The following is a 17,127-nucleotide window of genomic DNA, read 5'->3' as shown; positions in this document are numbered from 1 at the left end:
AGGAGGGTATGATGCCAGAGTTATCATGGGGGATGTAGTCTCACAGCAAGACAGAGTGGCAGCATCAACCCACGTCAACATAAAGGACTATTAGTTGTATGGACTCTTATTAAGGCACTCACCTGCAACCCCACAATGCCTGTGAACGAAATTTTCTTTTTGTGTTATTAAACCACCAAGGCCTCTAAGATCACAACATAATATCTTTGTTGGTGACTACTGTAAGGGCAGCATCCTCTCTGCAAAATCACTACACATACAGTAAATAGGTGTAGCGAGCACTGAAGAAGTATGATAGCCTACATACTGTAACTATAATGATGATGACCTCCTCATGATGACAATAACCATAATGATGAGATACCTGTTGAATTGTATATACTATCCCCTGTATACTAGTGTCGAAGAAAATAACTTCTGGGGATTATTTAAAGTGATAATTAAAATTAAAGTAACCCATTTTTGGAACGAAGCTTATGGGGTTTTCAGTTGCTATATGGGTGCTTCTGAGACTAGATGCCATCAGAAGGTTTAGTTAGGCTTAATAGGGAGCTAGTTATTCACAACATTGTTTTCTTCTTCAGTTTTGTATCTTACTATCGTAGTTTTTATTGATTAACAAAATGCATATTCATTAACATATATTTATCTGTCAAAAGGATAAAACAGGGCTTATTTCCATTGTGATCCAATGGTCTAACTTGTATTTTGTGATTGTTTATTCAAGTGGGGAAAACTGGACATCAAACCTTCTCTTTTTATTATCATTTTATTATTGTTGTTCAAAGCGACCATTATAATCTAAACTTTTACAGCTCAGTCTTTTTTTACTCATGTATTGCTTTTCAAAACAGAAAAGACCCGATACATTCAGATTCAGCTTTATTGTTTCAGGTGTAAAAGAGTGAGTTATGGGTAAAATTGGATCTCGTACACGATCTCAACATTTTTCAGTTTTTAGAATAGGGCAAAGAATGGAGAATCAAGAAACAAGGTCAGATAAGAATCTCAACAAATTACATTAATGTCTAAAACAGTGGAAGCATCAAGGCCACTGTGGCCCCAGGCAGGGAATATCATTTTTTGAGGGGCATAAGGCCAAACTGAGGAGGCACAGAAGTTATGGACTTCATGAAATTCTTGCCGTGGTAACTGGATACTATTTTGTTATTACGACAGTTATTCAACCAACTCTTCACCAATGGAATCCCCTTTTCACCAAAGTCTCATTTATCTTTGCTGTCTAGTGTTATTTAGCGTTTTAAACGTTTTAAACAAAATTGACAATTACCCCATACTGTTAGGAGTAACCAAAGAATTCATGGGCAAACTCGTTTTTCATGGTACATTAAGAACAAAATAATGCTATCCATCAGCTTTTTCAAGAGGTCATCCTATGTACACCTTCTGCCTCATCATATTTTGTTGGGAAAAGGTTGGCTATACTGTCACATAGGATACTTTTCTTTTTTCTTTCTTTCTTTTTTTGTGACAAAATCAAAGAGATGTCCTTGAAAATTCTTTGCAGCTTTTATCCAACTAATTATTATTTGCAGGAAAGCCGTGCTTTGTGTGGGGACTGGGGAGCTAGCCCAGAGTAACCCCGGTACATTCATTCTGGTCAAAACTGTGGAGTAAATTATGATGATTTATTGCTGATCATGACTCTCTCACTATACTTAAAAAAAAGATTATTGTTTGGATTCCCTGAATGTGACAGGAATGAATCTCTGCTCCCAGTTGTATTTGATTACCAAACCTAAGTTTATATTCACATATCCAAATTCTTGAGCAAAAACACACATTTTACAGATGAGCTGACTGCTTGTAGGCTATCAAACTAAAAACGTGTAACAGGTTTAAGATATTTAACTATTTATTTCTCTTATAATTAACCTTTCTCCCTGGCATATTTGTTGTATTTCCAAGACCAATGGGTCCAATAACTGCGTGGCTTCACATGGATCTTGGCCTTCATGAGGCCAGTCTATAACGTATGATTCCATATTGGTGCTAGATTTCAGCATTCACTTCCATAGAAGGCTTGATTCTGAACAAAAACTAGGCGATGACATCATCCATACCCAAATCGGAACCGCATAAACCTTCTTTTGTTTTGTTAACCAAAGCCAGATGTAGGAGCAGTTAGCACCGCTCAAAAACAATTATGCAAAAAACAAACATGTAAAATAATCACAAACTATTTGGGCCTGGGAGACCGTAGGGGTGTGACGATGGATGCTTGGGCAGTCAGGGATCTCCAGTGCTCTCCATCTGCTGCTGTGCAAGCAGGGTTTGGAAGCTGCAGCCAGTCCAAAGACCTTTAGCTACATTCAAATTGCGACATCAAATTCCTTCGTTATAAAAAGTGTTTTTCAAAAAGTACAGAACATATACTGTGCAGCGTGCACAGAAACTGGTGTTGATTTGCCGCTGATAAGGATTTAATGTTCATGCTAAGGAGAGGTGAGGCACGGTCAGCTGCAGTCCCACTGGCCTCCTCTGAACCAGCATTATTTTTATCGAGATTCTTCACTGCTGCTCTATCTCATAATAGCCAGGTAGAGGGACAGCACAAGCTCAGAGAGCAGCCTAAGCTTAGCTCACCCAATCCTTTATCCAATTCAGGCCCCAAATCCACAACCACAATTCACTGACCTGAGGTTGCTCATCATGGCGATAACACAGTGCCATTATGTTTGACTGTCATTGTCAGGTTTGAGGTTAGAGAACCCTTGTGATCTTTTAATGAAAGGTAAGTGACATAATTGGTGTTCTGCTTATTATCTCATAACCAAAAATAGGAGAATGCGTAAGCCGTGCGCTCACTACTGTGCAGGTGTGGAATGCAGGTAAGAGCTCATTTCAACGAGGGTGCACCTTCTCCACACACACAGACAGGCACGCTCACACAAACACACACTTGAACTCTCCCTGTAGAAGATATTTCCTTGTGAGATGTCATTACATGATAAAGAGGAAGTCATCAGGAAACCGCTTAAGCACTACTTCCTGTCTGTTGCCATGGTGACAGGCCCCATTTCGCAGTTGCACAGTTTACCATCCATGTTAATTTCTTGCAGAAGGATAAGGAGAGACAGAGCAAGAGGCAGGACATAGAGAGGCAGGTCTGTTGCTGAGCTAGTATCCTGTCCACAGTGTCCAGGCCCTCCTACGTACAGTACGCGCTCCAGCCGGGTCTTTCTTGGCTTGACCTACAGTATCGCTGCAACATCTGACAGCAATTACTGGCTCTATCCTATGGCCTGATTGGCTAGATCCTTTTGAGGGCGGATTCACACTGCGGTCTCGAGACCGGTCTCGAGGCTACTTGGCAGATGTTTAAACCGGTTTTGACAGTGTGAAGCGTGCGGTCTTCCTCAGAAACGGATAGCCTCGAAACCACCTCAAGAGGTAGTCTCGAGACTGCATTGTGCGACCTCGAGACCGGTGAGCCGCAGTGTGAAGCAACCGGCCTCAAAAACGGTATTGATGTTGAACGTGACCTCATATAATGTCGACGAGTCAGCCGTCGGCACAAATAAACACTGGGTAACAGTTGTCGACATGGCCATGGGATCAGCGACTTCATCTCACAGAGAGATTGCTTGCTTGTAGGACTGTCTTCTAAAATTCGTTTATATGTTTTATATCACCAGTTAGCCTACTACTGTGGTGCGCTGGACTGGTGTCATGTACTTCCAATTGGGAGAAGTAGCAATTGGCGAACAGTTATTTATTGTCTCGCACCAGCGCACTGAGGCAGGGGTGAAAGTGAGACGGGACGGCCAGAACCGGCGCTCCGTTAAAACATTCGGAACACGGGACTGTAATCTAGGCTGACCTAGGATCAGATTCAGGTCCGTTATTAGCCGCGAGGCAGCGACATGAAGTATGGCTGTAACTGTGAGATGATGGTTATGCTGCTCTGGGATCAGATTTACAGCGGGAGGGGGGGGGGGCTTGGTGCGTGCGTGCATGCATGTGTGTGCGCTGTCGCCCGTCGGGAAAGAAAAGCAGAAAGAGAAAGCACTAGCCTACAAGTTAAACCATGAACTGTTAAACCATGAAAACAAACCGAAAATGACTTACCGCTGTTGATAGAAAATAGCCTAAAAGTATTCCTTTATCCCTGACTTTTGTTTCGATGTTATAGATTCCTTGGCACTGCTTGTGCACTGCTGTGCCTGCTTGACGTGCCATTAATGTGAATATTAAGCCACAAGCGTTTCAGCCATGTTGATTATTAAATAATTAAAATAATAACGTGCGCTGCGCTGCATGTCTCGCTCATCATTCTGCACGTTTATGCGCCTGGAAAATAGCAGATCTACAAGCTCACAACGCGTCGCGGATGCAAGGTCAGTGTGAGCTTGTAGATCAGCGACACAGGTCAATTGATATGCAAATAGGCTTGTTTGTCTTGTCGAGGTGTGGGGGGTGCGAGACCCAAGACCACTGCAACAATGTTCCACACTGCGCTGTCGCGCGTCATTGAATTGTTACACCAACTTTCGTGTCTGAATTTATTGGCAACCACCATCAGCAATGTCGCATAGTTGATGACACTATGTGCATACCGCCACCTATAGGACCGGGCTGTATAGTGCTAGTGATCTCCAGGGAGGCCAGAAGGTCTGCCAATGTGAATGCTGGCCAGCGTGAACCAGCAACCGGTTTCAGAATCAGTTCTAATCAAACGGATTGCAGTGTGAATCCGCCCTGAATGAGTTGACTCTCAGCCAGCTGCCCTTTGGGCCAGCTGGTCGCCATTCACAAAAGCGCTGATAAACAGTAGTGTTATAAAATCACAGGTCTGGCTGCAGACAAATTAATCTGTTCTTTCATGACGTGATAGTCATTTGTTGAATTTAGGAAGATTACCAAGCCTCAGCAAAGCCAGGTTCAATATCGGTTACTCTGGAAATTATCCAATATTACCCTCGTCTGTCTATTTATATTCCACAATGTCAAATAAGATAAGGAATTAGAAGAGTGATAACGTCTATAGCAACCACTGAAGTCATACATGGGTAGGTATACTGTAATATACCAGCTCCCATACTAAAGATCATCTCAAGTCCAGCATTTTCAAGCACTTTCATTATACTGTAAATGATCCCACAAGTGTGATGCGTGTGTACTGTGCATGTTCATGTGCATATCAATATGTGCATGAAGATGAGAAAGCAAGACCCTTATGTGTATTCATAGATGGAAATATAGACACAGGGAGAGATCTGGTGCTCGGCGCTGACATGAGCCACATTCCAACAAAGGTGAACACAAAAAAGGGTTAAGCCGCTCCCCTTTCAAATGGCTGCATCACTGGATTATTGTTAAATTCTTTCTGGGCTGTTCACTTGTCAGAACACGCAGAGGCATAGCGTCAGCATATGGGGGCTGAAAGAGAGAGAGAGAGGAACAGAGTAAGAGGGAGGGAGTGTCAAAGTCTGGGGAAGGAGAGATACTGTAGTTTGAAGTCAGTATTTGAAATTCAGAAGAAAACAACAGAGAGAGAGAGAGAGAGAGAGAGAGAGAGAGAGAGAGAGAGAGAGAGAGAGAGATAGAGAGAGAGAGAGAGAGAGAGAGAGAGGCTCACTGAGGGGTGTGTCATAGCAATTTAGTTCCTCAAGGAAGTACAACTGAGCATTATCTTGAGTCAGGGTGGCAAACACTGATAGAAGCGCCAAAGGAGGGTTGTTTTTCTTTTTCTGGTGTTGTTCCTCGTGGTAGAAAATGAAGGTAGAAAATTAACCGACTGGCCTGTACTGTCATACCTGAGGCACGTGCAGAGCAGGAGAGAGAGAGAGAAATCTGACACAGAAGAGGAGGGAGGGGGACTCCAGACGCACACACACAGGTGAGATACTGTTCCTTGGTATTTCTGTATGACAGCACTATGACATCCAACACTACATGTGCACAGATATTGTTGCTGTGTTGAAGATATAGTTTATTTTGTAGAGTGTCTGTAGGATATGAAATTAATGGGATGACTGGAACAAATAAGTCACAACTTTTCTGCACTTCCCCTTCTTAAGAGTTCAGCCTAGGAGACGTGTGTGTAGTCTGTGCACACTCACAGTCATGCTGGAACAAGTACAGTGCAATGCTCAAATTCTGGAACTTTCTGGAGTTCAAATGCTCTAACTGCTGGAAGTTGCTCAATACAAACTTTATCATTTGGCTTTCCCTCCTCTTTTGCCCTACTTTTATTTAAGCCTTGAAAGGTTCAATTTGCACACTATTCAGAGTTAAATTAACACTAAGGATGTTACAGTGTGAAAGGCAGTAGTACTGTACATGGTGGTAGACAGTATTGATAGTTACTAAGCTTTATAGGCCCATATCCTCATCAGCCACAAAGCCAACTGCTGCCTGTTTCGCTTCCCTTTTGAGCCTCACAGATGGGCAGCAGGCTAGAGAAGAGTTGTTCAGAGATGTTGTGCAACCGTGGAAGACTTTTGTCCATATTTCAAAATACCTGACTTACTTTCAGTTAAAAAAGAATGTATAGGGGACAAACTGGAGGCAGCAGATGAGTGTATATGAACCCTGCTGACATTATCCAAACGTGCAGAAGTTCAAACAAGATAGAATATTGACGTAATAACCTGATTATTATAAATAAATAAACTATAGCGTTGCCGGCAATAGAACCACATCTTAAGTGAAACTTCAAAAAACAATACCCACCATCTGTATGTCATTGCCAGCGTTGAGAGGACACAGAGACGCTTGTTTTTATCCTTTTCTAGTTATTGTACCCCTAGGCGTCACAAAGAAACGGTAGAGTGGCCAGCCATTCATGCATGGGCTTAGAACGCCAGGGATGGGAATGAGAATGATCCACACTTTGACATGCTATTCTGTTATGTTTTTGAACATTACCAGCACTACAAGCTCAGTGCCACAGTATCCAGAACACCCATTTGAATAGTTTCATGTTCTGAATAATCACCTCTCTCTGACTCCAACCGTTGACACCACAACCCCGCCCGTGCCTGGTGGTGACAATGTGACACAAAGCTGGGGACATCTGTCAGTGAAGCTTGTCTCAGCAAAGTCCCACTGCCCTGCAGTACAAGGCCCACTCAGACTGGCCAAGTCAAAAGGGCTCACTTCAACCCCCTGCTAAGTCCTGTGAGTTTAGGGGGATTTACCTTCACACCGGCCTCGCAAGAACGAACACGATAAAATGCACACACATACATATGCACATGCACACACAAGCTAGACAAACACAATCTGAAACACATTGACACTAAAATACACATCTGCATTCACAAGTACACATGGACACAGATAAACACACACAACCTCAGGCTACACTGTGAAGTCATCTGTGGAATGCTAAATATTTACTTCTCCTGTCCCACCAATCAACACCCCCTATTTCAGTGTTCATCAGATGAACATACTTTGTAACTTTGAAAAAGAAACCTATTACGACAAGGGATCAACACTCAGTTATTCTCTGTTAGAGTCAGTGTTGGATTCTAGTAGTCAAGTTGTCACAAGTAAATATAATGTGGCCGTCACCTCAAATTGAATACACTCTTCACTCAATCTGGACCCGGAATTTGATGCTCAACATTAAAAGCATCCTTGGTTTGACAGGCTGCCCTCTGCCCATTACAGAAACGAGGTCTTGTGGAACTGTGCATTAGGGACACAGTAATATTCAACATAGAGATATCCACCTCTCCATAGGTTTGTGTAAAGCAAACAGACACAATTCTTCGTTCAGTGCAAGCCAAACACTATACTGTCTCCAGCTGTGAATTCATATTTCACTGTGTACACTATTGGCAGACGGCTACGCAGTACACACGTACGTAAAATCCCAATAGTCTTCTTAGCGAATAAATGAGATTGGAACCCAATCTGAAATAGCTATCACGCTGCTCCATTTCCATTATCACCGTTATGGGAAATTAATCTAATGAATGTTCTTTAATTCCCCGCAGGGAACCAGAAGCTTTGTATCGAAGCAAACCATTAGAAATGGGACAGTTGTTCGGAATGAATGGCTGTGCATGTAATAAGGAACCTAGTGGGATATCCTATAAAAATGAGCATTTGCTTATTATGCATATCGCACCCAGGGTGGTTCACACACGGGGGGATGCAGAGAAACACAGCTAGCATAGCCTATTAGCATGGTATGATCATTAGTGCGACTGTATAAAAGAAATCATTAGTGAGCCATGAGGTTGTTTGGCAACAGTGCTGACTGAGCATCATTGAAGTCAAACAGTGAGAACAGCAGTCCCCAAAATGCATAGAGGCAATGACAGGGGAAAGTGACAGCATACAGTCGAGAGACATTCTGTTTGTCAATGTATCACTTCCTGTTGGCCAAAACAAACTGTAGGTCCCAATCTCTACATTGTTTACGGCACAGGAATCTAATCATGTGTGGTAACATGGTCGCAATGACAGACTACTGTAGGTGTTATTTTACCCCAAGTTACCGGTAAACAAGACATTATGAGGATACTTGACTTTCTCTGTTAGCCCTGGTGTTGATGCAATCTGGAAAAACCTCAGGTATGGACTTGCCTCAGCTATGCAGCATCCCTGCCCTCTTTCCTAAATGCCTGTCCACACAGGCAACAAGTGGGATTCAGCATTCTGTCTGCTTGTAAATTTTTCCAAATTCTGTTACTTAGTTATCACACTTGAGTTACAACCAGCTGGTGCATAGGGAAGCTAAATCCCTCCACTTCCTTCTGTCTTTGGCCAAATCGCGTGGTTTCTAAACCCGGTGACTGTGTGGAGACAAAAAACGTAAATGACACGTCAAATAAGTTATTTGATCCTTCAACATTTTACTATTACTTGCACCCATGTCTCCACCATTTACATCCCATAAACCTGAACTTATTTTGGCCCCCATCTCCCCACTCCCTCAAGAGAGCTTGCCAGGGTTACTGGGGATTTAGATTAACTGTATGGAAGATTCCTACTGTATATTTGAGGTTGTGTTTTTTGAGTCTGGTGATTTGCTAATCTGAACAATCTACTCCAAAACTATGCAAATCCATTTTGGGTATACAGCCTGCTATGCAAAGTGGAAATGATGTGGTTATGTCTAACTGCGTGCAACAATTGTCTGTGTACATACAGTACAACACCAATCTCCCAAGGGGTGGGGGGACGACTCCTCTCTCTACCGGAGAAAAACCCAAAGGGACAACAATGATGACTATTTCCCTTTGGGATTCATGTGTGTTTGTCTGATAAACATTAGTGGGAGCTATTAAAACTCACTTTCCAGTCAAAATCACTTTCCAGAAGAAAATAAGAGGAGGACATTTTCATCTCAGGAGCAGTCATGATATATTTATGTTTGATAGAAAAACAAGCATTAAACCTGACATTACACAACAACACAGTTTAGATAGTCTAATGTGAAATTATTAAAAGTTGGGGGTAGGGATGGGACGATATGAAAATTTCACATCACGATTATTGTGACAAAAGAAATTGCGATTTACAATATTATCGCGATAATCAAAATCCATTATCCTGGGGCGGAACATTTGCCAAAAATAGCCGATCTACAAGCTCGCAGCGCCTCGCGTTTATTTGAAAGCGTGAAAAAAAGACTGTATCAAGTACATATATTATTATATATATATATTTTTTAAAGATTTGTTTTGGGTCTTTTTATGCCTTTATTGATAGGACAGTAGACTGACAGGAAATGGGGAGAGAGATGGGGAATGACATGTGGCAAAGGTCATCTGGATCGGGAATCGAACCGGCGACACCAGCAGGAATCATAGCCTAGTATGTGGTATGCGCCTTGACCACCAGGCCAGCGGGCGCCCCAAGTACATATATTATAAGTATGTTTTACCAATTATAGAGGGTTTAAATGGTACCGGGCGGATATGCAGCTCGGCACATGAAAGGTGAATTGATCCCAGTGCATGACGGAGGACGATATCACGATAAATGAAATCTCCACGATACGATTATCTTGAGTGTTTTTTTATCACGATTATTGATAATATCCCTTATCGTCCCATCCCTAGTTGGGGGGAGAAACATTTGAAGAATAAAAAGCTTTCACATATTTGGTAAGGAAATTGTTTTGACAGTTGAATTGCTGTGCATAAAATAAATACTATTTTGGGAGGGGATACATGTGTGAGAGATAACCTGAAACCTTGAGAAGAGCTATTATGACTGGAAGGTTTCCAGTTCAAACCTCACACCAGCTGGATGGGAGATGGGAGATGGACATGTGTTGCTAAATCCTCTGCCTCCGTTAACTACCGATGATTTGTCCTTGAACAAAGCACTTAACCGCCAAATTCTCCAGTGGAGCGGCCAGTCATCTGGCCCAGTGGTTCTCAAAGATGTTCATCTCTAGGAGCCCTGAATGGACGTGTATTTGGTCAGATTTTCTTTTTTTGTGCCAGGGACCCCCAGAACATTTGTGTTCATATTTTTTCTTTTAAGAATTCAAAAACAATGTCCAAATATAGATGTACAAGTACTATATATCTGTGGTGCTCCTGGAAGGAGCTAAGCTCCAACATCTGGCTTTGTTCATTTGTCCAAAGCTTGTTGCCCAGGGTCACATTGGCCATTTGGCCTACATCTTTGCACAAAGCTCCCAAAGTTTGTCGTACGACCACTCGCCCAGGGTCACATTGGCCAAGCTTCACGGGGCGCTTAATGACATTAACTCATAGATGGCACCGCTCACTTCACACTAGGTGTGATTTTTTAAAGCCAGCTTATAAAGCGGTTAAATGAATGTGATGCTGTATTAAGAAATTATAATACAGCCCCTGGGCAATAAAAGTCTTGGGGTTCTGAGGCGTGGCTGCAGTGTGAGTCAGAGTGTGTTTGTAGTTCTTCATTACTGTCACTACCTCTGACTGTAGCCATAAACAGGAGTGTTTTCTTGGTCCTTTTTGAGTTTAAACAAAGTAATTCTGCATCAAAACATCAATAAGCCTGTTAATTGGCTCGAGGTTCCTAAGTTCCTAAGTCCTTCATCATCAACAGTGACCTGTTGTCATGATCACCATCAGGGACGTGCAGAGAATGTTAGAGAGGCAGGGGCAAAAATCTCTAAAAGGGCCTTTGGGTGAAAATATCGAAAATAGCAGACCGGTCGGCTGTTTTCGGTGCTTGATACCACACTGAACTATAGGCATTAAGCCAATACTGGAGTTGTGGTGTACGGCATGGATTTCTACACAGAGAGGGCAATTATTTCAACATAAGATGCTGCACTCAAGTTCAGGAGAGTTTAGACATGGCAATTCTCTTGAATGCTGCCTTCAGGTATGGCATGGAAAGGGGGCATTTACATTTATTTCACAATAGTAAAAACTGCATTCATGGTCTGGAGAGGGCACTTTTTACAGAAGGATAAAATGGCAGGGGCTCAAGCCCCCTTTGATGTCTATGTGTGCAGTCTGTGCACGTGCCTGATCACCATCCCTTTAACTCTCATCTACACAGGTAAACATGGACTTCAGCTCCAAGGACATGGCCATGAAGGCCCAGAAGAAGATCCTCAGCAGCATGGCCAACAAGTCGTCCGTCCAGATGTTCATCGACGACACCACCAGCGAGATCCTGGACGAACTCTACCGCGTCTCCAAGGAGTACTCGGGCAACAAAAATGAGGCCCAGAAAGTGACCAAAGACCTCATCAAAATAGCTGTGAAGATCGGCGTGCTGTTCAAACACAACCGCTTCAGCACGGAGGAGCTGGGACTGGCCCAGGACTTTAAGAAGAAGCTGAAGCAAGGGGCCATGACACTCATCAGCTTTTACGAGGTACGCTACAGGACGCTATGTTTAAAAGTTGCACAACAGGGTCTGACAACCACTATTTACTGAAATAGAATGTTTTCAAGCCACAATTTATTGCATAGTACACCATACCATTGGTTCTCAAAGTGGGGTCCGGGGACCCCCGGCCCCAGGGGTCCTTGAGGGAGTTCCAAGGGGTCCCCAGCTAGATGATAGTCAGGAACCAAATGGACCCTTATGGGTATTTAACTCAGAGCAGGTCCATTTGGTTTCATTTGTACACTCTCAGAGTTAAATTAACATTGATTTTACATTATAAATTGGGGTCCCAGATATAAATGCCTTTTAATGGGGGTCCATAGCCTTTAATCCATGTCAAGCTGGGGGTTCCTGAAATTAAAATGTTTGAAAATCACTGCTAGAGCCGTAAAAATATTCTCTAATTGTGGTCCCTGGCATCTCTTTTCAAATGGGGGTCCGCGGGCTAATGTGTGTCATTTGGGGATCCTTGACATGAAAAAGTTTGAGAACCACTGTACTATACAAGAGCTATCGTACTTAAGACACACAGCCGTTTGTGGCACACTTTTGTTATTACCGAATAACTAGAACACTTGACAAAATACATGATTAATTATAGAAATCACTTCATTCATTGTTAATAATTTCTCCCTTCACAAACGATGCAGGTGGACTTTACCTTTGACACAGCAGTCATGTCTGAGCTTCTGAGCAGCTGTAGGGACATCCTGCTGAAGCTGGTCAACAGCCACCTCACACCCAAGTCCCACGGCCGCATCAATCACGTCTTCAACCATTACTCTGATCCAGAGCTGCTGACCAAACTGTACGACCCGGCGGGACCGTTCCGCCCCAACCTCACAAAGATCTGCACCGGACTCAATAAAATGGTGGAGGAAGGGACATTATGAGAAACGAGGAGTGAAGCCATGTTGATAGACACTGGGAGATCGACAAGGAGAGTTCTTACTGGCTCACTGGTTAGTAATAATAATGAGGCAAGAAAAAAAAAAACAGTTTACAGCCATTGAGAACTGGCAAGATGTGTGAAACGTTTAAACCTCAGTGGTACAATGCTGTACAGTTGTACTGAAAGGACAAAGGGAAAGTGGGTAAAAAATATTTTGGTTGAACTTTCCATGATATCAACATTTCTAAGGGAAAAGTCTTGAACGGTTATAAGAATTGAGGGCCATTTCCTGGAAAGAGATGATCAGACTTAAAAATCGTTTGGTTTATATGCTGATTCAGATTCAGATTCAGATCTGAATCTGAGCTGTATCACCAGTTTATAAATAATGGAATTTCCATTCAATGTTTTATATTCGAGACCTTGTAATGTGCCATTTACAACTACTGATGTAATGTATTTTGGGGAGGAGTCATAGCAGAATAACATTTACAACTACTTGTGTTGTGTGATGAGGTGAGGAGTCAGTGCAACTTCATAAAAAACACTGAGAAAACAGAGGGACAACGCAATGTAATACAGCACCGCTATCTGGTGGTCAAAGTGATGTTCCCCAGCTGCACATATTTATGCTCAGCTACTGTGCCAAAGAGAGCAATAATAAATAATTATAGTTATAATAATAAGACAGATGAACCAAAGTTTTTCACTTTGTAAACATGTTATCAAAAATGTTCCTTTTACATTTATTTGACTTTTTGGGATGTCAAGCCTTCCATTGATGTTTACTGAGGATTTCATTATAGTTCTTGGCAGAAATTAAGAGAAATATTTTACTTCTGGCAAAAACAAGAATATGGATGTTACAATAAAGTACAAGATTACATTTCAACACTCAAGAGAAAGGATGGCTCTACAGTACATCACAGCTGAAGTTAATTACTCGATTCATAATGTGTAAATGCGTCTAATGTACTTTCTTCCTCTAGCCAAAATGTGGGGAAGAAGACCAAGAGTCTACATTAATTATTACCATACACTAAAATGACGTATTCACGTATATTAGTATAAAACCAAATGTCCACATGATCCTCTGCTACAGAGGGTGATAATGTGGGTATTGGTTTCCGTGAGACATCAATTAGCCATTGAATTCACTTTTAATTAACGTAATAAGTATGATGTATAAGTATGTAATTCTGAAAATGAAAAATAATTTCCTTATTTCTAAAATAAGACTTGGAGATTTATTTTTATTTGGCGCCCAGGTGTCATTCCAATCACCAAACCAAATGAAAATTGTTGCGTAAAAACTAAATAATTGTAAAAAAGTAACACTCTCTCAAGTCTTTATGGCTTTGACTAAATCAGTAATACTATAATTCATCAGCAGTAACAGACAAGGTTCTACTTGTTGGCAGTTCAGTGGTCTAATTTCTTACAGTGAAATGCATTTAACTAGCATAACTAAAACGGAAACGCTAACATAAAATATTACACGACTGTCCATGGCTAAGGATTCTAGTGAAGAGAATGTGAAGAAAAGATCCATACTCACACTATGAGGTAGCATTACACATACATGCCCCAGCTCAGCTGACCACATGAGCAGTCATATGATTTCCAGTTTTATGCTCATATTGGCTGTGTGTGGAAATAACCCTAACCCCAACACAGAACTGTAGAAAAGATTTTCAAAACTTCTATATCAAAATAAATAATGAAATAACCCCTACAACCCAACACAGAACTGTAGACAAGATTTTCAAAAGTTCTATATCAAAATAAATAATGAATCGTCGGAACACAATATTTGCTTGAGAAGTTAAGCCAATTTACCTACTTTGTCATCAAAGTACGATGGCCCATCATATCGCATTGTCAAAGACTCGAGTGCTTTTTCAAGTCTCAAGTCCACATTGTAACAACTGATTTGTGAGGGTTTATATTTGGTAGTTAATCTGTAATTGTCAGATTTGCTTGGAGGCCAGTTCCTTTCATTTGGCTTGGCGGTATAAAGAGTAGAAATGTCTCACAACTCAAAGATGTCGTCCTCCCTGTCTCTGAGATTCTTGGTACGTTTTGTAATGGTAAGGGGCACGGCTCCCAGCGCAGCCTGTTGGTGCATTCTATGAGAGGAAATGGCGGCGGCACTCTGTGACCTGGTGAGTCGATGACTGTCTGGCGACCTGCTGGCACAAACTGCTTCCAGGGCAGCAAACCTGTAAAAGCAAGCACAAAAAAATGTCAATGGGTATAGAAAAACACAATATAACAAGAGAATTCTCTCTGAATGTGTGTCAGTACCCAGAGGCGTCATTATAAGATTCGGTGTGGTTTAGGTGGAGATTATGGCAGAAGAGGTGGGGACCACGACAGCAGAGTGTCATAAAATAATGTGGCTGAAGCTGACCATTGTAGGGACTTAACTCAGGGGGGAAATCATTTTCCATGGATCACAAGCGATTCCTTAAGCACGGAGTGTTCAGAAAATGTACATTCCTACTGTGAACCTCCAGTTGCATGTGTGCCCATTTTAAGAATTCTTACATGTAAGAAACCTGTCACGCCGTTTGCATGGCGAATGAACGTACATAAATATGTCCATGATGTAAACACAATAAGTAGGTCATGATGTGCGCCAAGTAAAGTAATACCTTTTCTCTCCCTCCTCACATCCTTTGACAGCTGCCTGCTTGGACACGCTTATCAAGTGATCCATCCTTTTCAGGAAATCCATTGGGGAGAGTTCTGACTCCCCGTCAGCTTGCGTCCTTTTAGAAGGGCTCGCAGACTTTCCATTTTGAACAGGGCTCTCGCCCGAGTCCTCTCTGGCCATCTGAGCACCATAAGCATCAGTGTCTGATAGCTGAGGTATAGACAGGGTCTTCTTCAGGAATATCGAGTCGTTGGTGTACAGTCTGTTTGCCCTTTTGATTTCCTCCATCTGAAAAAGGGGAATAACTTCAATACTTCATAAGAAGTTTGCATAGGAAAAGCACAGCACAGGACACTACAGTTCAGATACAAAGTCTACTAAAAGGATTTAAACCCATGAAAGCACAATGGCTTGTTTACTTTAATTCACATTAAATTAATTTAATTTTTAATTAAATTAATTAATTCACATTAAATGACAAATACACACAGAACTATGACAAATACAGGAGCCCTGTAAAACTTGATTGACAAATAGTTGAGATAATTATGTAAAATGTGAGATGTGTCACATCCTGCTGTTAACCTCATTTAAGGGGAATATATATGACTTACAGACACTCCATATCTTAGGGCCAGGCCTTGCAGTGTGTCTCCAGGTTGCACAGCGTGTTGGATCCTGGTCTGCCGTACTGGACTGAGTGAGGACTGGACCAGACTGCCGTACGACCTGGTCCTGCTGCCCGGTCGGAGGAGGTTGTTGACACCGGCTGGACCATGTGTCCCTGTCGCTTCACCGGCAGCCATCGTGGCGGGGGCGGGGGCTAACTTTTTGATGGCAGCTGGCAAGTGGTGGAAAACATATTCAAATGTTTATTTGAGTAAAAAGGTACAAAAGTATTGGTATTAAAATGTACTTAAAGTACCAAAAGCAGTGAAATACTCATTATGCAGATCGATCGAGTGTCCCATTTCACATGTTTGCACATGTATAAAATGTATTTAAAAAATCTAAAGTGTAAGGCTGAAGTGGTAGGTTAATCTATGCTTTATAATAATAATCAAAATCTACAAAGTAAAGAGTAACTAGAGTTTTCAACTAAATGTAGTGGAGTAAAAACTACAATTGGATCCAAAGTGTAGCGGAGTAGAAGTAAAAGTATTGGAAAACGGAAATACTCAAGTACAAATATCTCAATATTGTACTTACAAATAATTAAATTACAGTATACTTAAGTAAATGTACTTTCTTTCTACCACTGGCAGCTGCCAGCTGGCGTTAAACTTTCGTAAAAGTGTAATAACGTTACAACATTTTTCACACATAGTTAGCCTACACATATCAGCGTAGCCGGGTAAATTAGGTTATAGCATTACCTTAGACATCGTTTTCAACTCTTGTGAAGGTAGTCCGACAAGTCCGTTTACTAACTCGCAGTCCACTCAGTCCAAACCATGATCAATAATAACTGGACATTTAAGTTCTTCAGCGATGGTTATTGTTATCTAATTTAAACCCCAAACGTTGCGTTGGGAGAACAATTCTCAGATCTGTCCACTCTTCGATCAAGTCCAGTCTTCACAAGAGTCATTTGTTGTCGCCATGTCTGTGTGTTGTTTGTTCTGTTGATGTGACTAATCCCATGATTCCATCTGCGTTCAAAAGCAGGAAGCCCAGTTTAAAGTGTATCGTCTGGGTAGACTCTGGGATCAATTCACTTTGCATGGTGCACATCCAGTTTAGA

General features: G+C 41.8%; 2 protein-coding genes across 2 annotated transcripts; one reads left to right on the top strand and one right to left on the bottom strand.

Moving 5' to 3' along the window:
• The first annotated feature begins 5,688 nt into the window (after positions 1 to 5,688).
• tnfaip8l2b (tumor necrosis factor, alpha-induced protein 8-like 2b) lies at positions 5,689 to 13,438 on the top strand. The gene is made up of 3 exons (XM_080748686.1): positions 5,689 to 5,863; positions 11,497 to 11,817; positions 12,483 to 13,438. The coding sequence occupies exons 2-3, from the start codon at positions 11,503 to 11,505 to the stop codon at positions 12,723 to 12,725; spliced, it is 558 nt and encodes a 185-aa protein (XP_080604812.1). The 5' UTR covers positions 5,689 to 5,863; positions 11,497 to 11,502; the 3' UTR covers positions 12,726 to 13,438.
• A 139-nt stretch (positions 13,439 to 13,577) lies between these two features.
• lysmd1 (LysM, putative peptidoglycan-binding, domain containing 1) lies at positions 13,578 to 17,008 on the bottom strand. The gene is made up of 4 exons (XM_080748675.1): positions 16,760 to 17,008; positions 15,998 to 16,224; positions 15,382 to 15,671; positions 13,578 to 14,946 (listed from the first exon to the last, which is right to left on the bottom strand). Exons 2-4 carry the CDS (start codon positions 16,187 to 16,189, stop codon positions 14,757 to 14,759), a joined length of 672 nt encoding a protein of 223 aa, XP_080604801.1. The 5' UTR covers positions 16,190 to 16,224; positions 16,760 to 17,008; the 3' UTR covers positions 13,578 to 14,756.
• Positions 17,009 to 17,127: the final 119 nt, after the last annotated feature.

This window comes from Nannobrachium achirus, assembly GCF_963921795.1.
Source record: "Nannobrachium achirus genome assembly, chromosome: 2".
In the NCBI taxonomy this organism is placed as follows: domain Eukaryota; kingdom Metazoa; phylum Chordata; class Actinopteri; order Myctophiformes; family Myctophidae; genus Nannobrachium; species Nannobrachium achirus.
The sequence above is the reverse complement of the archived record's forward strand: the minus strand, read 5'-3'. Positions and strand labels throughout refer to the sequence as shown.